Source organism: Castor canadensis, chromosome 11 (genome assembly GCF_047511655.1).
Source record: "Castor canadensis chromosome 11, mCasCan1.hap1v2, whole genome shotgun sequence".
Taxonomy (NCBI): Eukaryota; Metazoa; Chordata; class Mammalia; order Rodentia; family Castoridae; genus Castor; species Castor canadensis.
In genome coordinates, this window is record NC_133396.1 from 64,210,459 (window position 1) to 64,234,519 (window position 24,061).

Consider the following 24,061-nt stretch of genomic DNA (forward strand, 5'->3'; position numbering starts at 1 on the left):
CCCACTATGAGTGTACTCTACTTTGGTCAGTTCAACCCCTTCCCTTACTCCCCCTTACCCCTCCCTCCCAACCCCCATTATTCAATAGCTTTCAGTGCATATCATTGTGTCCTCTACCTGCACAGATGTAATGGATTTCGATGTTGTTGATGCTCCATCATTCTCTTTTCCTTTCCCTCCTCCCCTAAGTTCCACAGAGCACTTCCACTGTTACAAACATGTTCTGCATATAAGTTTGTTTGCTTTTGTGTGTATGTTTATCTTTTGGATCTATCTTCCACGTATGAGAGATACGTGTCTTTCTGCACCTGGCTTACTTCACTTAACAGGATGTCCTCCAATTGCATTCATTTACCTTCAAACCACATGGTGTCATTCTTCCTTATGGCTAAATAAAACTCCATTGTGTGTATATACACCACAATTTCTTGATCCATTTATCAGTCATTTTCATAGCTTGCTTATTGTGAATAATGCTGCAATAAGCATCGGTGTGCAAGTGACTCTGTTTGTATCCTGACTTGCATTCCTTTGGATATATGCCAAGGAGTGGTATCACTGGATCACATGGCAGTTCTGTCTTTAGCTTTTTGGGGAATCTCCATACTGCTTTCTATAATGATTGTACATTATACAATGCATTATTGCATTATGCATTATTGCATTCCCACCAACAGTGGGTTCCTGTTTTACCACATCCTCACTAGCATTTGCTGTTGTTTTTGCTCACCCCGATTCTAGTCGGGGTGAGATGAAAAATCTTAGTGTAGTTTTGATTGCATTTCTTTTATACCCAGGGAAGTTGAACAATTCATGTATTTATTAGCCATTTGTACCTCTTCCTTGAAAATTCCCTATTCAATTCATGTGTCCATTTCTTCATTGGATGTTGATTCTTTGGGGGTTGAGTTTTTTAAGCTTCCTGTAGATTCTGGATATTAGTTCCTTATTGGATGAATAGCTGGCAGATTTTTCTCCCATTCTGTGGGCTGTCTCTTAAGACTGTTTCTTTTGCTTTTTAATTTGAGGCAGTCCCATTTGTTCATTCTTTCTCTTAGTTGTTGAGCCACTAGAGTTCTATTTAGTTAAGTCATTGCCTATGCCTATATGTTCCAGTGTATTTTCTACTACTTCCTGTAGTTGTTTCAAAGTTTCAAGACTTATTTTAAAGTTTTTGATCCACTTTGAACTGAATTGGTACAAGTTGGGAGGTAGGGATCTAGGTTCAGTCTTTTATATGTGGATATCCAGTTTTCCAGGCTGGATTTTGTGCACAATCTGTGGAGCCACAGACACCTCTGTGTTTTATGTGAGGATTTCACATTCATTCTTCCCACTGCAGTCCTGTGACCTGAGAGCAGGGGATGGATGAGAAACTTCTTATAGGACAATGTGGGAGCAGGAGGAACATGGAGAAGCAGGGTTTGCTCTGAGATATGCCATACCAAAGTTATTGCCCAATGTGGTGACTTTGATTGACTCAAGTTTGAATCTGCATCTATTTTAGTACCCAGTGAACTAGAATTCATCTCTTTACTGTTTCTTCTTTTTAATTTTTTTTTTCAGTGCTAGGGAAAGGAACATAGGACTTTGCAAATACTGGTCTACCACTCAGCTACATCCTCAGTCCTTGTGTTTTTCAGACAGGCTCTCATTATGTAGCTCAGGCTGGCCTCAAACTCCTAATCCCTCCTGCCTCTACCTCCCAAGTGCTGTGATTGAAGGTGTGCACCACCATGCCCAGCTACCTTAATTATTTTTAAGTGTTTAATATCTTGGTAGGGTTTTTCCTCAGATTTTCAGAGCTAGGTAGTAAATACAGTCATCAGCCTAGATGGCTTATGGTCACAGGAATGCTTCCCACAGAGAGGAGCTTCCTTTTCCCTGCTGACTGTATTTAAGCAACATTAATAATGCATCTACTAGTTCTTACGTGGATCAGAAATGTCTATTAATGGAATATTTTGGTCCCAGCAGGCTTCACAGAGCAAAAGGAAAATTAAGGACAGATTGACCCTTGGCAAAACCCTTCTGTGTCAAGTCTTTCCCACGTTTGTCTCTGTCTTCAGGATCTGCATATCTCTGATGGAAGCTGGGTCATCCTGTAATGATCTTTTGTGCTTCAGGATAGTTACAAATCTACCTCCTGGCTTTCCCTCTCTTTTGGGGTGGGCAATAGAGTTTACTTGTGTAAACTGAACCTCCACTCCCAAGAATTATATTATTTTGTGGAATTTATTATATTTTTTTGCAGTACTGGGGCTTGAACTCAGGGCCTACACCTTGAGCCACTCGACTCCTTTTTGTGAAGGAGTTTTTTTTTTTTAAACTGTTTGCCTGGGCTGGCTTCAAACTGCAATCCTCCTGATCTCTACTTCCTGAGTGGCTGGGATTACAGGCTGAGCCAGCAGTGGTTGGCATATTTTGTGGAATTTTTGTTTTCCTCATTTCTGTTTAGTCTCCTTTAATGTCCTGGAGATAAAGAGCCTCTTAGAGGGGAGGCTTTATTCAACCCTCCCTAGGGAGCCCATGTGTCTTTGGAGGATACAGGGGTGACCAAGTGGCACCTCTCAGCAGTGATGGAAACAGTGAAGCTATTGGTAAGTCTCCTGTGGCCAGCCACCTGCAGCTGGCATTTTCTCTTTCAGATGGCCTTTCTGTTCATCTCCTAGAGAAATGGGAAATTTTCTGGATTGACAGGGGATTCCCCTGCCTCTAAAGTCTCATCCCACTGCACCACTGAGAAACATTTGCTGTGATCATGGCAGTGAAGATCATTTTACCATAGGGCTCTAAAGAATCAAGGAAAGCTGCATTTAAAGCAGCCAGCAGTGGGAGTGAGGATGTGGCTCAGTGCTTCAACAGGAGCTTAGCATTCCCAAGACCCTGGGGTTGATCCATAACAATTTAAAAAAAGAAGCAGTTTTTCTCTCTAGGGGAGAATTCATGTTGATTTTGGAAATGTCCCTAACTCAGAGTTTTCACAATGCCAATGTAAAAAAGCAGGATTCTTCTCTTTGGTACAGTAGGTGTTAAACCTGAACTTGTGGGGATGGTGAGTTGGCCCCAGCCATGACCTGGATATAGAATGCAGATATTCTGGCACAATTTATACATAGTTCTTCACATTATTCTGACTTTGATCTGCAGGAAGAAATATAGTCAGCTAGAATTTTCTGTAGGGGTCAAGATAGGCTTAGTGCTTTCCGTTCTTAAGAAGTTCACAACAGAGATCTCCAACACAGACACCCTGGGTTCTCTGTGTCCCTCACATTTCTTCTCTGCCAATTGTTACCACAAAATTCTCAAATAACCCAATGCTTAGAGCAACCTCTGAACAAGGGATCCAAAATTCCTTGTCAGACAAACAGCAAAAGCCCAAATGGTTCAGACAAAACACAAATGGTCCAGAAGACCCTCCAGATAGCAAAGAAAAGGAAGGTGAATGCCAGAGGTGCACCAATAATGGTGATCTCACAAGGTCAGATGACAGGACCCCTACAGTCCCAATGCTTGTCTCACTAAATGATGTTATAAAGCAGCTGATGCTGGCCAAAGTGGAAAGATAAGAAATCCCTGAAATAAAAGCAATTCCAGCAGCTGCAGGGAACCCATTCCATCTTTCTCTCCATCAAGGGTCGACTAGCTGTGAGTGACTAGCGCCTGAAGTTTGCATTTTCTCCTGGTGCGGCTCATCAAAGCTGAAACCAGAGTTTTGGACCCAAGGCTCAAACTCCTGGGATTCCACTCCAGGTCCAGCCACTTGCCCCTATATACCAAATATGGAGCCATGGTGAAGGACAGAGAAAAGAGATTTATTGCACGGCTCGGGACATGCTGTGGCAGATGAGCACTCAGTCTATCTTCAGCTATCTTCAGGGTACAGACATGAGCTATAAATTTAAGTAGACAAAAGACCTGGGGGCAGAGGACAAAGGGTATGCATAATTAAACAGTTCCAGTCATAGATGTGGTCCGGTTGGTTATCATCTTAGTTCTTGTTTTGTGATAAGTTCTGGAGCTGTTATCTGGAGGGTGGTCCATCCTGAGGAGGCTCTACTGTTGAGGGTAGTTTCTGCCCCTTCTCATGAAGATGTGATCAGTTTTGTCTTTTCTGGAATCCAAGATGATTGCAAAGTGACTGTGGAAAGAATGGCTTACAGCAAAGACAGATACAAAATAAAGGACAGATGCCATGCTTTTCTCCTGCGTTTAGTTAATTTATGGGCCTGAGTAAGAAAATCATGCTTTTCAGCAAAAGTAGTTTGAGTACCTTTTACAGTTTCACAAAGGGCAGGCATTCCAGCTTTTCCAGTGGGACACACAGTAGGTGCTCAGTAAAGGTTTGACAAATTAGAATGGAAGAGCTAATTGGACATGGTGGCACACATTTATAACCCCAGCACTTGGTAGGTGGAGGTCGGAGGACAGCAAGTAGGAGGCCAGTCTGGGCTAAATAGAGAGTCCCTGTCTTACAAAACCAAACCAAACCAGACAACTCCCCCTAAAACAAAACACAAACAAACAAAAGACCCTGGACTGGGGCTCTGCTGTGTGACTTGGGTGCCTTAGAACACTTCCCCTTGGGGATTCCTCCACAGAACAAACAGACCTGACCACAAAGCCTGGAGCCCCCTTTGGGGAGTGGAGGGGCTCATCATGGCACTTTCTTCTCAGTCGCTTGCGCAGGGGCGGGCAACTCAGGGTCTTGGCCAGCTCTACAAGTCCACCTTTCCTCTGTGCCCTACCCTGAGCAGTGCTCTGGGGTTGGTGGCATCTTTACCATTTGATGTCTTCCTAGCTTGATGCTTCCCCACTGGCTGCTCCAGAGCTCGGTGAGGGAGGGCTGGGAAGGAGGCAGGGGCTGGAGAGACTTCAGCATCTCCAGTCATAGCTAGGACAGAATGACAACTCCAAATGCCCTCCCTTTTTAAAGGAAAGCAGACCTGGACCACTCATTCAGCAAGTACGAACAGAACGATATTATGTGTGAGACCTGGTGCTGAGCCTGTGACAGAGATGTCCAAGACAAAGTCCCTGCCCTCTTGCAGCAGCTAATCTTAGTGGGACAAAGTCAACAATTAATGAAATCATTGGAGACAGTGAGAACTACTGATCCAGTAATCCCATGGGATCATGGGATTAGACAGTGATGGGGGATGACTACTTTGGGTGAATGATAATAAAGGGGCCTTTCTTAGGAAATGGCATTGGGCTGAACTTGAGGTGTAAAGATCCATGCTTTCCAAGTGACAGTTTGAGAGTAAAATACAGATTCCGAGGCCCTATCCTAGACTTAGCGAACGAAAAATTTAAGGGCAAGGCCCAGGAATTTACCTTTTCTCTTCTGTTAAAAGTGGAGGCCTTCTTCCTTAGGGCCTTCGCGTTTAGAGAGACTCAGATCCTGGGAACTTTAGGGTCTCTTCCACCTCTCAGAGCCTATGGTTGGGGCAAGAGCGCTTCTCCTTTTAGGCAAGAAGGACATGCAGGGACAAGGAGAGGAGCAGGGCTGATGGTGCTCAGGTCAGATCTCAGATCCATGACTGACACAAAGCTTAACCCACTGCCTCCGCTCTGTTCAGGGTCAGGGTTTCAGGGTCTCTTGCTTTGGGAGCTACTCTGCCTGCAGGCATACTTTATGACCCTGGGCCTTGCTTGCTTATGTCTCCCCACCCACCCCACCTGAAACATCTTGGCAGCTGCTTTCCTAGGACTGTGTGGTTTTTAACCTTGCAGCCTCTGCTGCCTCAGAAATGCCCACTTGACTGACAGCAGTCAGGACTGGACAAGGGTTTCTGACAACTTGTGTGGTGAGGGCCCAGGAAGCCCAGGCAGCAAGTAAGATCTGCCCCACACCTCCAGAGGATGCTGGCTTCACTTCCACTTGCTGTGCTCTGGATTTCTGCCCCGGCCGGCCTCAGTTTCCTCGTCTGTTCAATAGGGAGAACCCTTTGGGATTTTTCTGGGAGGAGAGAAAGGGCGGCGAGTTGGGGGTGGCCTTGAAAAAAGCCCTCCTCTCTCATTCTCACCTCCTCACTCCTGCCCAGCGATCGGCGCGGCCCTGCGGACTCCGAGTGCCCGCGCGCACCCGTGCGGGGAGGACGGCGGGTGGTGGTACTGTGTCAGCGCAGGCAGCGGTGGCAAGGTCGCAGGCTGCAGCTCTGCTCCCCGGCAGCGCGGCCCGTTCCAACACTCGCGTCCCGCGCGGCAGCGCCGACGCACAGCGCCCCGCCGGCCGCCGGGCAGCGGGAGGCGGCGGCTCCCATGCGGCACACGTGGGGCTGGACGCTCGGCAGGCCCGGGTGAGCCTGCGGCATGGGGCAGGCAGGCTGGAAGAGCCTCCTTCTGTCGCTGTTCGACTACAAGACCGAAAAGTATGTGGTCGCCAAGAACAAGAAGGTGGGGCTACTCTACAGACTGCTGCAGCTCTCCATCCTGCTCTACCTGGTGGTGTGAGTTGGTGACACTTTCGGGAAGCTGGGGGAGGGGCGCGAGGAAGGGGCGGCGGCCGGCGGGCCTTCTCCCCGCTGGAATCCCGCCCGCGTGCACGTTCCAGGCTGTGGGCCCTGGCTAGAAGGGACCCTTCCGGGCCTCGGTTACCACCACCCCTGTGAGATGTGGCCAGGGGCTCCTTGATTTATGAGGCCGTCACAAGGCAGCGAAGCCCCCAGTGTTAGAGTCATGGAGGGGGCAGGAATTCAGGGGCTGGGCTGCTGCCGCCCCTGGGCCTCTGCCAGACAGCTGGCCCGGCCACCCGGACAGGTTATTTATAATCACTGAACGTCAGTGTCTCACCCTTGGCTGGGTCACCTCATCGGCCTGGCATGTTCTGAGCCTCCTTGCGGTCACCTCACTGCACCAGTGGCCACCTTGCTAGTAATCAGCTAGGGGTCCTGCCCAGGGGCCTCTACCCTCTCCTCCAGGTCCACTGTCCCCTTCCCCTATCTCCATACCACCTAGCAGGTGCTGGTGCCACCAGCCTAGGGAACAGCTCTTTGGGGTTGCTCAGGCCATGCCTGGTCAGAGCCTTCATCCCTGGAAGAGGGGAGGGAACAGGTGGAGACCGGCAGCAGTGTGGAAGAACTAGCATGGCCTTCTTTTACTCATTCAGTATATGCTGCCCTGCCACCTCCTCCTGGGAGGGCAGCCCTGATCTCACCTTGCTCCCTCCTAGAGGCCAAGCAGTCAGCATTCCCTGAGCATCATCCCTGAGGCACCTCAGGGTCTTTGTACGTGCTGTTCCTTAGCCAGCCATGCTCATCCTCCTTTATTTGTTTAGCCTTCTCTCATTCTCCAGACATGGTTCTCAAATAACTCCCTCAGCTTTCTTCCTTGGCATTCCCACGGTGTAATTATAAGCTAATTTGGGGGATCATTCGCTCAGTGTGTATCTCTGACCTCATCCCAGCCTGGAAAAGCCCTATGGGTAGGGCCTGATCTCGTCCCTAGGGAACGAGTGTGAAATGAATGAGTAAATGAATTAAGGTGCTCCTTAAAGGTTTGCCTAATGTTACTGTTAGGGCCAGGACCAGTGCATCTCTCCTGAAGTGACTGGTGGGCTCAAAGTTCACAGCCTTCTCAGAGTTCCCTGGAGATGTGGTGACAGCCTAGTGCCCAAGGCTCCACAACGCACCCCGGATACGAGGAGGTGGGCCCATGCCGGTTGACACCTGCTATGCCCAGAACTCTCAGTGACTCCCTGGACGGATGACTTCCTGCTCTCTTGGCCCCAATTTTCCCAGTTCCACTGGGATATCTCACGTTGACAGAAGCAGTAAGGTGATGAGTTGTGTGCAGAGCTTTCCCATGCCGGGCGCTCGCTGTGCTGAGCCTTTGACAGCTGCCTCCCATTTATGAATTTATCTTTTGTATTTGATGCAATTTTAGATTTACAGAAAAGTTACAAAAATAGTACAAAAATTATCGAATGTCCTTTACCTAGATTCCCAGGTGTTGACATCTTGCTCTTTGGGTGTCCTTCTCACATTCTCTGTGCACATGTTCACATATAGCAACTTCTGAATGCCTCAAGGGCAGATTTCAGGGATCCACTGCTGGTGTATTTCTTTCTTTCTTTTCAAATTTTCTGTGCATTTCTTTAATGAAATAAGAATTTTCTTGATTATAGACACATGGCTTAAAACTTTATTCATCCTGCAGACATGCGTTCTCCTTTTTTTTTTTTTTAGATTATTTCTTATCACATGCTTTATTTGGACTTAAACACTTGTAATTTCATTCTAAACACTTGGTTGACATACATTTTGATGTGTGTAGTTAGGATATACAGAATATACAAACTAAAGCTATATGAATAATACATAGGACATGCGTTCTCAAACAACTCTCTCAGCTTTCCTCCTTGGCATTCCCACAGTGTAATTATAAGCTAATTTGGGGGATCATTTGCTCAGTGTGTATTTCTGACCCTGTCCCAGCCTGGAAAAGCCATATGGGTAGGGCCTGATCACGTCCCTAGGGAAAAGTGTGAAATGAATGAGTGAATGAATTTGTTCTCATTGTAAATTATCATTCTCCACAGAATATTTCTTTTATTGGGAGTACTGTGGTTTTGAATTCAGGACCCTGAATTCAAGTGCTTGCTAGGCAAGTGCTTTACCACTGGAGCTACCCCCCTACCCCGTCCTCTTTGGTTTTAGTTATTTTTCAGGTAAGGTCCAACATTTTTGCCCAAGGCTGGCCTCAGATCTTGGTCCTCCTACCTATGGCCTCCCATTGTGTGCCACTATGCCCAGCTTTTATTGATTGAGATGAGTCTCTCTAACTTTTTTCCGAGGCTGACCTGAACCATGGTCCTCCCGATCTCTGCCTCCTGAGTGGCTGGGATTACAGGCATGAGCCACCATGCCCAACTTAAAAGTTTTTGGTGAAGCCCCAACTTACTAGTTTTTCTTTTGCTACTAAAGAATGCAGGATTTTTTCTCCCAGTGCTGGGGATAAAATTCAGGGCCTTGCACATGCTAGGCAAGCACTCTGTCACTGAGTTACATCTCTGGTTCTTCGATTGTTTTTTTTTTTTTTCTTGGTGGGACTGGTTACTGGTACCCATCTTACCCCCACCCCCACCCCTGGTACTGGGGATGGAACCCAGGCCTCATGCATGCTGGGCAAACACTCAACTACTGAGCTGGAACTATATTCCCAGCCCTGTTTTGTTTTGTTTTTTGGCAGTACTGGGGTTTGAACTCAGGGCCTCACTCTTACTAGGCAGGTGCTCTACCACTTGAGTCATTCTGCCAGCCCTTTTTTATGTTGGATTTTTTAAATGCTTTTATTAGCATATAATAGTTGTACAGAGGGATACATTGTGATATTTACATATATACTTAAAATATATCTTAGTTGGATTTATCTCCTCCATCCTTCTCCCTCTTCCTCCCTCCCCCCATCTTAGAACAATTTTGACAAGTTTCATTCTTCTATTTTCATTTATGTGTGTTGGATGTTTTTGAGATAGGGTCTTACAAACTATTTGCCCAGGCTGGCTTTGAAGCGCCTCCTGATTGCTGCCTCCTGAGTAGCTAGGATTAGAGGCGTGAGCCTCGAGTGCCCAGCTGGTCCTTGGTTTTTTTTGAGACAGAGTCTTACTATGTAGCCTAGGCTGTCCTCAAACCTGTGATCCTCCTGCCTTTGCCTCTGAGTGCTGGGATTACAGGTGTGCACTACCGCACCTGTTCTTTTATTTCATAGACTGCCCCTCACTTTAGGTTTGTCTGAGGTCTCCTCACGACTAGTTTCAGGTTCTGCACCATCTGTCTCATTTAAGCACCCCATGAATCCTGTAGGAGGCACTGTTATCCTCACATCAGGCTGGGAAACCTTCCCCATGCTCCCAGAGCTAATCTTCTTGCCTGGTGTCACGCAGCCAGTTCATGGCTTAGCTGGTTTCAGCCGAGGCCTTCCCGATTTGGAACCTCAACCCTTGAGAGCAGTGGTCTTTGCCTCTTTAAAGCCCCTGCTTGTCACCTCTGCTGCTTGCTGGGCTGGGTTTTAGACAGCAGTGGGAGCTGTATCCCCGGTCCAGGAGCCAGTAAGACAGGTGGAGCATTTCTATCCACCAAGGAGCTACTGACTCCCACCCCAGCCTGGACCTGGACAGCCATGTGGCTGATGCCTACCTGCTGGCCCCCTTCCCACAGATGGGTGTTCCTGGTGAAGAAGAGTTACCAAGATACTGACACCTCATTGCAAAGTGCTGTTGTCACCAAAGTCAAAGGCGTGGCCTATACCAACACCTCTGCGCTTGGGGAGCGGCTCTGGGATGTTGCTGACTATGTCATCCCATCCCAGGTTTAACTCCCACCACTCCCAGGCATGGGGGCCCAGGCTAGTGGCATGTGGTTTGGGGGTGGGTCACACAGGAAGCTGCTGGGGTACCCGGGAACTTCTATCTGTTGTCTTCCTTGGCCTGGGATGCAGAGACCCTGTCCAGATCCTTTTCCCCACTCCAAATCCTGCCTTCTTTTTTTTTTTTTTCAATTTTTTTATACTTTAATAATTTTTTCCCACCCCCTGTTCTTCCTGACTCCCTATCCCCATCCACCTGTACAAACCCTGCCCTCTATTCTGTGCCTGGCATGGCTGCTCTGTTTCCAGTGATCTCTGAGTCTGTTAAGACCACATAGGGCCCAGACAACTTTCAGGTCATTGTGATCAGATGGCCTTGCACAGAGAACCCCCCCTTTATCTTCCAGTGCCCCCTGGGAATAGCTCCCCAGGGCAATCATCCTGGGCCAGGGTCAGGGCCTCCCAGTTCTGAACTTGGACCCCAGGCTAAGGTGAAATAGGGATTCATCTGGTGGGGACCCTTGGGGTTGGTGGGCCTGGAAGGAACCCATCACATGATATCTGCTCAGAAACTGCAGGTCAGTAAGCAATGGACAAAGTCCCTTAATTTTGTGGCCCCATTGTCCCCAGCACCAATGCGAAGGCACCACTCCCACCAGACAGCCCTAGCTAGGAGGGTTCACAAGAGGGTAGGCAGCGGTTCTTCAGCCCCTCTCTGGTTCCTCAGGGGGAGAATGTCTTCTTCGTGGTCACCAACCTGATCGTGACTGCCAATCAACGGCAGGGCATCTGTGCTGAGGTTTGATTTGGCATGGGGAAGTAGTGAGAGGTGGGTGGGCCACCAGCTATGGTTGGGGTCAACACCTTTTCCGAAGTGGGTGGCTTCTGTCTTCTCCAAGGGTTCTGGGAGGCTGTGGGCACCTGGCATGGTGCTTGCATCGTTTGGTGGAGGAGGAGGGTGTTTGACCCCAGACAAGGGAAGAGCCCCTTTTCTAGCCCCTGGGTAGGGCCTGGCCCTGAATTTAGGGTTCCCACACAGGAGTCTTTCTTTCCTGGCAGCGTGAAGGCATTCCTGATGGCAAGTGTTCTCAGGACAACGACTGCCATGCTGGGGAGCCTGTTATAGCTGGGCATGGTAAGGACTTGGAGTAGCCAGGGCTGGAAGGAGGGGAAGGGGACCTGGGCTGGAGGCTTCTGGCATTGTCCTTGTCCCACCCCTGCAGGAGTGAAGACTGGCCGCTGTCTGCGAGTGGAGAACTCAACCAGGGGCACCTGTGAGATCTTTGCCTGGTGCCCAGTGGAGACACAGTCCAGGCCAACGTGAGTAGCCATGACCTGGGGCCCTTGAGGAGTTGCACAGTCCCATGTAGTGGGTCCAGCTTGAGGGCAGTGGCATGTCCAGTGTAGGAGTCTCATTCTGAGGAGGTGTCAGGACATTCCAGAGGAACCTGAGGATCATACCAAGAAGAGAGAATTAACTGTCCTTGGCAAAGGCTCCAGGGGGCCGGGCACCAGTGGCTCATGCCTGTAAACCTAGCTACTTAGGAGGCAGAGATCAGGAGGACCAGGGTTCGAAGCCAGCCCAGGCAAACAGTTCACGAGACCCTATCTCAAAAATGCCTAACACGAAAAGGGCCGGTGGAGTTGCTCAGGGTGTAGGCCCAATTAGTTCGAGCCCTGGTACCAAAAAAAAAAAAAGGCTCCAAGGGGCTCAGGGGACAAGGCCTCAGCCCTGCCACAGGTCTGGGGAGGTGTGGAGGGTGGGGCAGGGCCTCCTGCTTAGGTTGTCCTGGACTGGTTTTCCAGGGAGCCACTCCTGAGGGAGGCTGAAGACTTCACCATTTTCATAAAGAACTTCATTCGCTTCCCTAAGTTCAACTTCTCCAAGTAAGTGGGTTTGGCTACTGGGGTCCAGGGGTGGAGCCTCAGGACCTTGGTTGACTTTCCCTGTGGCTGTACCTGGGCCCAGGTGCATGTTGTGAATGTGTATGTGGTGTCTGTATGTGACTGAACCTCAGGTGACACTGGAGTGCCCCTTCCCCTTCTCTGGGGGGTGGGTTCTATGGCTGACTGGAGTAAGAGGTGAGCTAAGGGGGTAGTCAGGTTGAGCCCAGGAACAGTCTCACCCTCATTTCTTGGCTTCCCCCAGGGACAATGTATTGGAAGTGAGCAACAGAGATTTCCTGAAATCTTGTCGCTTTGGCCCCAAGAATCGCTACTGCCCCATCTTCCATTTGGGGTCCGTGGTCCGCTGGGCAGGGAGCAGCTTCCAGGACATAGCCCTGGAGGTGGGTGATATGCGCCAAGGGAGCCCTCCCTGAGGGCCTAGGCTCTACAAGAGGAGGCGAGTGTGGAGGGGGACCTGTAGGGCGGGGGTGGCCCTGCAAAGAAAGTCACCTGCCCCCAGGAGCTCATTGTCTTCACAATTAGCTGTGACACATGGCCAGGCTGTGCCAGCCACTCTGTGTGGAGGGGACCTGGCCATCTGCTGTGTAGTCCTGCTCAGTCCTCAGGGCATCAGCAGATATGAGGCAGAAAGAGGCTCCTGGGTACATCCGTGGTTTGTGTGGGAAGTCCCTGTGCATGCATGGTGCTCGCTGTGGGCAGTTTGCCCCCTGCTCTCCTAGGAGTAAAGGGCGCCCACAAGGGGGCTGAGGGAAGGCGGCTTCCTTAGCTTCCAGAGCTGGGGCCAGAACTTCCTGAAGGCTAGTCTAGCAGGCTGTCTCTGGCCTTAGCCTTCACTCTTGTGACTTCTGTCCATCAGCCCTGGGCACTGACCTTGTCTCTTGTATCAAGGGTGGTGTGATAGGAATTCATATTGAATGGGACTGTGACCTTGATAAAGCTGCCTCTGCATGCAACCCACACTATTATTTTAACCGTCTGGACAATAAGCATACAAAGTCTGTCTCCTCTGGATACAACTTCAGGTAACTGCTGCTTTGTGCAATCTCGTGACCCTGATCATGCTCTATGTCCTTCCCTTGGTGCCAGCGCTGTGACACCTCTGTGTTGGGGTGGGAGTCAGAGCAGGAGGTACAGGGAGAGATAACTGAGGAGACAACTGTTGTGAGTGCCTCTGGCCAAAAGTGTGTGTGTGTGGGGGGTTGTTTACTTTTGTCCTGTTCTTGCCACAATGCCATAACGCTTGGCTTCTCTGCTGGCAGAGATTTCAAAGGCCAGGATGCATCCTTAAACTTGGCTCAGTGAGTTGGGTCTGTGGCCCTGTCCCAGGGCTGTGACAGTCAGGGTCCGGGAGTGCTTAGAAGTCCCCAGAGCAGCACTCAGTGCTCCTGCAGAGGGAAGCGCAGGCTGGGTGAGCTTCCCTGGGTCCCGGCTCCTCCAGGTTTGCCAGATATTACAGAGATGCAGCAGGAGTCGAGTTCCGCAACCTGATGAAAGCCTATGGGATCCGCTTCGATGTGATAGTTAATGGCAAGGTGTGTGGCAGGGCAGGACGGGCTGAGGGAGGCTGGAGAGGACCCGGGTCTGGCTCCCCCGCCCCCACACCGCTCATCCCTGTCTTTGTCTTGCAGGCGGGAAAGTTCAGCATCATCCCCACAATCATCAACGTGGGCTCTGGCCTGGCACTGATGGGCGCTGTGAGTACCTCCCTCACCCTCCTGCTTCCTACTTATGGGGGAGGGGTGGTGGTGGTAACTGACTGCCCTGGAGAAACCCATCCAATGACCAGAATACTGGAGAGATGGTGAGTACACACAAATGTGGGTGAAGAGGGTTTTCTGGGATTTCAGCCCTACCAGCTGCTTCAGGTGGCAGTGACAGTGAGTTTGTCTTTCCACAGTGGAGAGGCTCTGCCTGCCTGCACTCTGGACCTGTGAAGTGGGGGGGGGTGTGGGGCAGATGGGTTGGTCTCAGTCATGGTGCGGGTCAGGAGTTCTCTGGGATCCTGGCTCAGTCCTGAACTTCTAAAGTCTCCATCGCCACTTCTGCTAAAAGAGGCAGAATTAGGCTATGTGTAGTGTTTCCCAACTTTGGCACTGTTGACTCTTTGGGCCAGTAATTGTTTTGGGGGCCATTCTGTGCACTGTAGGATGTTTAAGAGCACCCCTGCTGTCTACTCACTGGTGGCAGTGGCACCTCCCCACAGTTGTGATGCCTAAACATGTCTCCTGGCTGAGAACCTGCTGGTTAAAAGGGTGAGAGGCAGATCTGCATTCCCTCCTCAGAGGGAACCCTTCAGCCAGCCTAGAGGGGCTCACAGAAAATTAAATGGTGTCTGGAGGGCAGGAAAAGTTTCCCTCCAAATGCCTAGAATGCCTTTGTATTTCTGGAAGGACTTTAAAGACATTGTCAGTGGGTGCTTGTGTCCACACCAGAAAGTTCCTTTTCAAGATTTTTGGGGTTTCTTCCCTTACTTTTCTGCCTGGGCAGCCCAAGCTGTCCATTGCAGTCCATGAGTACTCAGGATTGACGTGTCCTGTAAGAGGACCCAGGAGGTCATGCTCCTGAGGGGATTAAGAGTAAGTTCCAAATGGATTCCTTCTAATTGCAAACAGTCATCATTAGGGAACCCCAAATGTGTGCATCTGCAGCTTTCTTACAGTGTGGGTAAAGTCTGGTACAGGGGTACCTACTGTGAAATGAAGGTAATGGTGCAGAGTAAACGTGGTGGTTAAAGCTGAGGGAAGAGAGGAGGAACAAGGAATTCATAAATGACATTTCTGACATTTGGGGAAGACAGATATGTTGTGTTCAGGGCCAGAGGGTTTACCTGTTGGTCCATTCACTGGCCTTTCTTGCTTCCCCTCTCCTCCACATTCCGGAGCCACCTAGCCACCTACCCCTATGCCACAGAGAGCATTGCACATGGCCTGCTCTGTTGGGAAGCGTGTTTCAGGGGTGAGCAGGGTCCAGCTGAGTTAGCTCAGTCTCCTCTCTTTCCTTGACCACCACTGTACTTGATGGTTATGTTCAGGCCTCCTCCACAAGTGCAGGCTGACTCTCCACAAGTGCATCTTTCTCATTCCCCACAGGTCCTTTGGCCTTTTTGGGGGGGTGGGGGCAGTACTGGGGTTGAAATTTTGTGCCTCATTTACTTGCTGGGAAAGTGCTTTACCACTTGAGCCATCACCCCAGCCCCATTTTTCAGGCATGACAAGGTTGCTCCTTCCTCTCAGTGCCTGTCCCAGGCCTTGTATAAACTCCTATTCAACCCTCAACACTCAGCCCAGAGGTCCTTAAGTCCTATCTTCCACTGGCTCTTGTTCTTCTCTCCATTATAGTATTGTGGGAGTTTGCTAGCTGAGATAAGAGACTCTGAAGCAATTAGCAGGAAGCAACATTTTCTTGTGCCAGCACAGACTCAGCAGACTCGTGTCCAAAGTCTGAGCCCCAAGAACAAAGGGGTCTCACCTTACATACCCTTGCAAGCAGGTTACAGAAGCAATAAAATTAAAAAGCAAGGTTTAACCCATATATGATTATATGCAATTCTATAGGCTACTTCAGCCTAGTGCTAAGTGCCCTTCTACTCCTAGTGCTATGTAACCTTCTTCACCTTTGAATTTGGGTTTTATCTCTCTGCTATGCCATTCCTTTCCCCCGCTACTTCATCAGGACTCAGGCCTAGTCTGTTTTCTTCTGATCCTCTTCCCTGCTACAATAGGTCACATCACTGTCTCTCAATTCGTTTGTTTGTCTCCTGCAGCAGGAGAGTCCCTAGCAGATCTCTGTGATCCATATCCTCCCTCCACCCAGTGCAGACCAGACATGTGTTGAAGGACTTGGATCTGGTTAGGGTAGTATGGGGGTGCGTGACCTCTGGGGTCAGGTGGCAGTGCTCTACCTTGTGTTTACTGTGGACTGGCTCTGTGGCCCTGGACAATTGTGCCCCTTTTTGGGTCCAGTTTCTTCTTGTGTTAAATGGTGTCATGACACTCCTTTGTAGGTTGTTGTGGGAGCAAACAGTATGAAGCTAAGATTCTGAGTCCGGGCCCACGACTCTTTTGCAGGGGGCTTTCTTCTGTGACCTGGTTCTCATCTACATCCTCAAAAAGAGGGAGTTTTACCGTGATAAGAAGTACGAGGAAGTGAGGTCAGTTTGTCTTCCTTCCTAGGCCCAAGGGGAGCCCCAGTGGGTCCCCAGCCCCAGGGTAGAGCCTCACCTGTCTGGTACTGGGGCTAAGGTATGGAAGTGGTATGTTGGGAATAGCTGCTCTGTAGGAGTAGACTCTGTTTCAGAGCAACCCCGGCAGGATCACTGGGCGTGGTGGTCCTGGGAATGCCAGGGATTGAGGAAGCTGAATAGTAAGGAGAGGAAAAAATGAAATTATTTTTCCACTACAGGGACTGCTGCAGTAGGCTTGGCTATGTGTGTATGCATGCCTTTGTGCATGAACGTGAACGGAAATGTGTGCACACACAGAAAACACTATGTGAGGGGGAATCCTGCCATCTGGGGGGTAAACAGGAAGGGGAAGGGGCTGTAGCCTTTGGGGAAAGCTATCAGGAGGCACTGGGATCAGAGTGAGGAACTGGGTTAGGCACCTGTGTGCTTCCTCAGCAGCACCGCAGCAGGGGGCTGTGGGTGAGGGGGTCAACCTGGATTGACTCCAGTGCAGCCTAAGCCCCGCCCTGCTGCACTGAGCCTGACCTGGCCAGGTGGAGGACCTAGGGCTGGCAAGCGGTTCTTCTGGATCAGCCCCACCAGGGTCCCAGGAGGGCACCTGCAGGGCTGAGCCCAGTTAACAGGTCATACCTGCCCAGGGGCCGAGAGGACAGGGCCAAGGTAATAGAGCCTGGGCTGCTGGAGGACGAGCCGCCAGGGGGAAGGCGGGAGGAGCAGCCCCCTGCACCACCCAGGAGCAGCAACTGGCAGCAGAATGGTCCCATGGGCCTGCAGCAACTTGGGTCAGCCAGGTGAGGTGCTGGTGGGGCAGAGGTGGCTGAGGACTGGGTTCCACAGTGGGGCCACTGATACACAGCAGATACACATCCAGGACCCCAGAGATCCCTCCAAGCTACACTGGGGGTGCTGTAGCCACATAGATGGGGCCCTCCGTGTCCCTCTGGCAACCAAGTGTCTCGCTGCACTGTCCTGGTGTTCTCTCTCCTGGCCCCCGCTGCCCTGAGCTATTTGCTTATGTTAACTCATTTAAGCAACTTAATGAAGTGGACACAGATAAGGCCCAATTTATCAATGAGTAAACAGAGGCACAGAGAGGTTAAGAAACTTGTTGAAGCCCTACATCTAATAAGGTAGAGTTGGGATTTGAACCAGGCAGCAAGTCTCTAAGATCTGGTTCTTCTCCAGTGGGTCAAGTCCCTCATTCCCCCACTTCCCAGCAAGTTACTCCCCTGGATCACTCTCCTGTGTGGACATTCTTCTTTTGGGGTGCTTCCCTGACACTCTGCGTAGCCTGGCCTTTTCTGCAGATGTGATCTCAGCCCTGTGTGGGGAGGGAGCCCTGGGCTAAGTTGGGAGGCACTGTCAGGCCTGCTCTGCTTCTGCCTGCCTGTGTTCTGGGTCTTATTTTCCATTTTTTTTCTCTTCCAGTGGGGCTGGACAGGAATGCCTGCACTGTCAGGCTAGGGCTATGTGACCCTCCTTCTGTGAGCTGAGACCCAGGGAGTTCCCTGGCTTGGGTTGGCCTTTCCTGGGGCTCCCAGTTTTCATTCCTTGCTGACTCAGGGTTTGCCTCCAGTTGGGAGTTAGGCCAGCGTGGGGAAAGAGCAGAGAAATAGCCTGGAATGGAGCTGAGGGAAGACAGAAAGGTGGAGAATAAGGGCTGCAGCAGTGGGGCCAGGCTGGCAATACCCAGAGTCCAGCAACTCTCTACCTGCTCCCTGCACTGACTATCAATGCCTGGGCATCCACCTGAGCACCTTACCCTGCCCGGAAGAGGATGGGTGGTTTCCTTGTCTTGGTCCAGACGTACCTGTTGTGGTGGGAGGCTCCATGTTCATGGGCCTGGGCTCTGGCTGGCTGCCATACTCACTGCTGCTCATTGCTGGGTGGCTCCAGAGGCCTCAGTCTGATCATGTGCACGTGTCTGGGCTGCAGGCAGGAACCCCATCACAGTGTCCCTTTTTCCAAATATTCTGAATACCTGCTTGTTGCCAGCAAGAGGCTGAGGCTGCTGTATCTGCCTTTTGGGATCTTTGCTGCATCTGCAAAGTTCTGGACTTTCCTATCTGTCTTTGTGACCCCTTTCCACTGCCCCACAGGTCTGGCCTCCAGGAAAATGCCAAGGTGAATGCAGAGCAGCTGCAGACCCTGCAGACAGTGAAGATGTAGTCAGAATTGACTGAGAGCAGATTTGAAAACAGTGGAGCCAGAATGGTCCAAACTCTGAACTGGGAAGAGGTGTCCTTGAGCCTTTACTGGACAGGGGCTTCTTGGGAAAGCCATCTCTCCTGCACTTTGGGATCCTGCTACAAGCTTTTTATCGTGTGGAGAGAGCCTCCTGGCAGCCAGAGAAGCTCAGATCCCGAAGAGGAGACCCTGGGGCAGGCGCCCAGGGAAGGGACAGGCCAGAGGCCTGAGAACCTGACTGGACATGCATTCATTCATATCTGCAGTAAACATGTACTGAAGTGTGCTATGTGCTGGGCCATATCTAAGAGATGCTTAAATGAGACACTGAGCTGGTCTTTAGGGATTGGACACACATGTAACTTCATTTAGAGCCATTATAGCCAGCTCTGGCCTTCTTCCAGCCTCTAGCTAAGACTTTTACAAGTCTCTGTAGAGACTGATGCTTGCTTAGAAAAAGCCTCCAAGGGGACATTTGGCCCTACCCCAGGTATACAATTTAAAGGTGGTCAAGGAGGCATCTGGGAAGGGACTGAATCAGTCAGGAAGTAGAGAGACCAACTGCAAGGCTTCCAGATAAGATGAGGAAGGGGAGACAGGGAGGCCCTCAGACTCAGGAAACTCTGGGAATATGCATTTGTCCGTACGGTTTAGCTTTGCTTTTTATGGGGCTCACCCTCCTTTCTCCTTAAAGACTTGTCTGAAGTGCTAGTGAGATAAAGGATGACTCTTTCTGGGCATGTTTAAAGTTATAGGGAGGTCCTCGCTCCCCAACCTCTGCCTCACCTTCCCTACACCAATCCCATTCACTCTACTCCACAGACCTCTCGGGCTGAAGAGCCCAGCTACTCAAAATGGGGTCCATGGGTCAGCTGCGTTTCCAGGAAGCTGGTTAGAACCCAAGTCTCAGGCCTACCAAAACAGAACCTGTGTCTCCACAAGATCCTGAAGTTATTTTCAAGCACATTATTGTTTCAGGAGTCCTGGTTCTGAGCAGGGAAGGTCTCGGTTAGACTTACACTCGTGCTGCCTTGAGGGTACCTCTCCCACCCCACCCCACCCCATCCCACCCCATCCTTGGCAGGAAAGCAGCAGTATGCTCAATTCATTTGAATTAAAATATCTTGACCTGGCAATACTTATATGATTTTAAATTTAAAGGTGTAAAAAGCAAAAAGCTTCCCTCCCATCTTTGTTCTCTGAAGGCCACCAGTGTTACCAATTCCAAAAGGCCCCCTTATTTTCCTAAGAATGTACTTGGTTACCTGCACACCAATTCAAGAAATGACCCTTTCCTGTAAGACCAAGTCTCGAGTCAGAACCAGACATGGAACACACTCAAATATGGAGCTCAGGGAGCTGGCTAGCTTACTTGTCCCCACTTCATTGTATTGGAAGAGTCCCTGTGGAAACTCAAGGTGAGAAATCCATCACTCGCTGTTTGGACTGTGCAGCAGAAAAGGTCCTCAGTGAGTCCCAGGGGCTGTTTTGAGTGGGTCCCTAGACACCAGGGAGATCCTCTTTGGAAAGGGTTCTCTGCACATGCAGGGGGTGGTGAGCATCCTTTCACTGGGGGTTTGGATATGGTCGTAAGAAGGAGCCTGGTTGCTGCATATGGAGACACACACCTGTCATTCCAGCATGTGGGAGATGGAGGCAGGGGGATCACTTGAGCACTTGAGCTCAGGAGTTTGAACCTGGGCAACATAGATAGTGAGACACCCACCTCCAAAAAAAAAAGGTACTGGTAGAAGTTGCTCAGTTGCTGCCAATAGAGCAGAAGGGCATGGAATCCAGAACAGAGTCCCTTCTGGAGTAAGCTCCCTCACCTTGGGCTGTCTGGAACTTAGAACTTATCACCAAACCAATCTGCTCTCTGAATGGAAAGTAAAAAATGTGGGTGATCCTTTTAGCTGTTTCACCTCCTCATTAAAGCAAACCCTTGGGTTTCATAATCTAGCATGATACATGTTACTTTTATGTCTGAGAGGAAACAAAAGGGGCAAGGGTCATGGTTGTTTAGAGATTAGTCTGGTTCCTTTTAACCTGATTTAGAAATGGTGTAGCAGCAGTCATATAACATGGGAACAGTTGTACTATTTGTCTTATATTGGAATGAAAATGTCTTCCTATAGTTAGTCAGTCAGTAAATATTTGGAGTCGTCATTATGTGTCAGGTGTTGAACAAAATACTGAAGATACATGCACAGTACCAGCCTCAAGTGCTTTGGGTCTGGCAGGAGTTGAACCTTAAATAAGTTGTCACACCTGTCATCATGGACTCAGGGTGCTTGGGAAGTTTTAACCAGAAGTAGCCAGAGTAAGCATCCCCAAGGAAGTGACATATAAATTAAAATTTAAAGGTCAGGGCACATTCCCAGTAAGGGAACCACAGGCATAAAGCTGCTTTGACATGGGAAGCACAACAGAGGAAGTGGATGAAGGCAGTGACTGATGCAGGGTCTTACTGTGCAGCCCAGGTTGGTTTGGGACTTGAGCTCCACCTGCCTCAGCCTCCTGAATGCTAGGAATTACATGCCCCACTATTCCTGGCCTGCAGTGGATTTTGTGAGATATTCTTTTAATTACATTGACTTTTTTTAATCTTAAGAAATCACTAAACCTTCCTGCCTTAGGAGTTCTTCAACCTACTTGTTTCTTCATGCCAGCAAAGCTCTCTGGGTGGCATCCCTGGCTGCACATTAGGAGCCCCAAGTTCAGAAGAGCCCATTATGGCTTTAAATAGTACTGCGCACTGTGCCTTGCTTTCTGCACTCCCCCCTCACCTTCTGCATAACCTTGAAGTAAGGCTGGGGGTCTCATTAATCTTATGGAAACTTTTGCTGGTTTTTGGAGACAAGGTCTCTCTCTATAGGCAGACAAGTCTTAAATTCTCAGTCCCCCTCAGCCTCCTGAGTGCTGGGAATGCAAGAGGTAAATGGATTTTTTCCATTTTTTTTTTTTTTTTTGATAAATGGATGTTTAAATGGAGAAGCAGGAACTAGAACTCCTAAACTTTGGGAAACCCCTTTTTTCTCTGGGCACTGCCTGCCTCACTGACAAAGAGCTTTTTTAAAAAAAAAATTTTTGGCATTGCTGGGAATTGGAACTAACATCTGCACCCTTTGGTTTTTTTTTTTGGTGGGACTGGGGTTTGAATCAGGGACTTCATGCTTGCAAAGCAGGCACTCTACCACTTGAGCCACACCTCCAGTTCATTTTGCTCTTATTTTGAAGATGGGGGTCTTGTGAATTATTTGCCTGGGCTGGCCTTGAACTGTGATCCTACAAATCTCAGCCTTCCAAGTAGCTAGGATTATAGGTGTGAGCCACTGGTGCCTGGCACACCTGCACTCTTTCACTGAGTTACACCCCTAGCCCAAGAACTTTCTACTCTTGACACTCCAGAATCAGATGAATTATCTATGCTTACATTCAGTTCAGGCCCAGGCCTAAATGTGTCCACATAGCATTTTCCTAACAGCTATCCTACACCTTTGGGAGCATGATGATGGCCAATGGAAAATTTATACACTGGGTGCTGTCAACATGATAAAAGGGCTCAGCAATGCAAGAGCAAAGTGTCCTCATTCATCAGGACTAACGAGTCATGGCTGCCTTTTTGCCTTCCCCCCAATCAGTTCTTCCTCAGTGGGGAGCCAGTCACAAAGGGAGAGCATGACTTCCTCCAGGTGTCTCTGGACACCCCAGCCAAGGACAAACATGTCCCATAGAGTTCTAAGACCCTTCTTGGGATGGCACCTTGTGTTATCTGGTTAATGGCTCTAGTTGGTTCCAACCCACCATGCCTTACAAAGGATGTGACTTTCCTCAGGGTACTCTATTCGGTGGATCTAAGAATGACCATGGTGTTCTGCTAACTGTTTTCCCTTAGATCAGTATACAGTTCAAGGTGGCAAGATGGCAGACATTTTCTGGGACATGTCCAATATATATATTTTCTGACACTATTGATTCTAAAACAATAAAAGACATCAATTTTAAGCATAACTTGATTTATTCACTTCATGTCTTCATGGTTACCCCATGGTTTAAGGGAAAATGTAAGAAGATGAGACCCAAAGAGACACAAGAAACAGTTAGTAAGCAATTTATTGCTCATTATCTTGCAAAGAGATTCAAATGAAAGAATGGAAACTCTTTAAATTAGCTAACATTAAAGACCAGGAAGATACTGATGAAACTGGTGCTTTCCATGCAAGGGTAAGCTGATAAAACACTGGAAAGCATTGGAATCAAATTATCCTCTGCCCTAGAAGCTTATATTCCCTCAAAAGATATAAATTATAATATTATTGTAATTTTTTTATAATAATGAACATTTCCAACAAACTTGTTAGGCATAATAGGGAAATGGTTAAGTAAATCAGCTCACCGATCCTTCATCCTTTTCCCAACTCCTTCACCAGCGAGTCCCTCTGCTTTCTTCTTCTTCTGCATCAGGAATGAGCCCTCCTTCACTCAAAGAAGGTGCTGGGCTGTGCAAATCATGAATGCAAGGATCCTCAGTGGTGGGCATAGAAAGGGCTATTTGGGACAGGGAGGCAAAGCTGTGGCCTCAGTTTGTTGGCTTATGGTACAAGCAAGTAGTCAAGAACCCAAAATGGAATTCAGTGGGTTCCAGAGCCATTATGGGGCATAGTCTTTAAAACAGGTCTTGGACTCAGCTTTCATATTCTCTTCTGATCTAAAAGTTGACTTTTTTTTCTGGCAGTATTGGGGTTTAAATTCAGGGCCTCATGCTTGCTAGGCAGTTGCTCTACCACTTGAGCCACTTCAAACTGGTTATTTTTTTAAAAGATCCAAATCTGATTTATATCACTCCTGACTATAACTTCCAAAGAAATCCCTTAAATGCTCATAGGATCAAGGTTAGCTCCATACCAGGGCCCTCATGATCTGGTCCAGGTCTACACTCATGGCCTCTACTCTTCAGATAAAAGGCCATACTCCTTCCTGCCCATTGGCCCTCCCACATGCTCTTTTTTTTTTGCATATAGTCCTTTCCCCACCCTTTACTTTGCTGTTATTCAACTTTTGGGTCCCAGATGTAATGTTATTTCCTTAAACAAGCCTTCCTTGACCCCTATTCCCAACCTGGGCTATGTTTGGTGCTTTTATGTACTCTTTTTGTAGCCCTTACTAATTAAATATTTATGAAATTAGGAATGCTAATCCCAATTATACTATATTTCATGAATGACATTCACTATATATATTTCTCAATTAAACATACATATTTAAGATAACCCTCCTGACAAAAAAGGATCATGGATTAACATATATGCAGAGACATTTCTAAATGTCCAATCTATTTAATCTTCACAAGACATATTCTGAAAACACAGTTTGAATTTATATTTCCTTATGAGAAAGACAACTAGCTGTGACCAGGTGAAATGGAACTAAAATAACTCCATTCATGCTTGGAAGTGATGGTTAGTGGGAGGAAAT

The 24,061-nt window shown here is 48.8% G+C and overlaps 1 protein-coding gene across 3 annotated transcripts; it reads left to right on the forward strand.

Moving 5' to 3' along the window:
- The first annotated feature begins 5,974 nt into the window (after window positions 1–5,974).
- P2rx5 (purinergic receptor P2X 5) lies at window positions 5,975–23,856 on the forward strand. 3 transcript variants are annotated; one of them, XM_074047186.1, is made up of 13 exons: window positions 5,975–6,399; window positions 10,161–10,311; window positions 11,036–11,107; window positions 11,368–11,443; window positions 11,532–11,628; window positions 12,115–12,195; window positions 12,458–12,596; window positions 13,105–13,238; window positions 13,655–13,748; window positions 13,845–13,910; window positions 16,284–16,366; window positions 17,038–17,190; window positions 18,499–23,856. In XM_074047186.1, exons 1-13 carry the CDS (start codon window positions 6,377–6,379, stop codon window positions 18,566–18,568), a joined length of 1,239 nt encoding a protein of 412 aa, XP_073903287.1. In that variant the 5' UTR covers window positions 5,975–6,376; the 3' UTR covers window positions 18,569–23,856. The 3 variants fall into 3 exon arrangements, with proteins under 3 accessions (XP_073903287.1, XP_020031987.1, XP_020031988.1); XM_020176398.2 differs by having other exon boundaries at window positions 6,189–6,452; XM_020176399.2 differs by lacking the exon at window positions 17,038–17,190 and having other exon boundaries at window positions 6,189–6,452.
- Window positions 23,857–24,061: the final 205 nt, after the last annotated feature.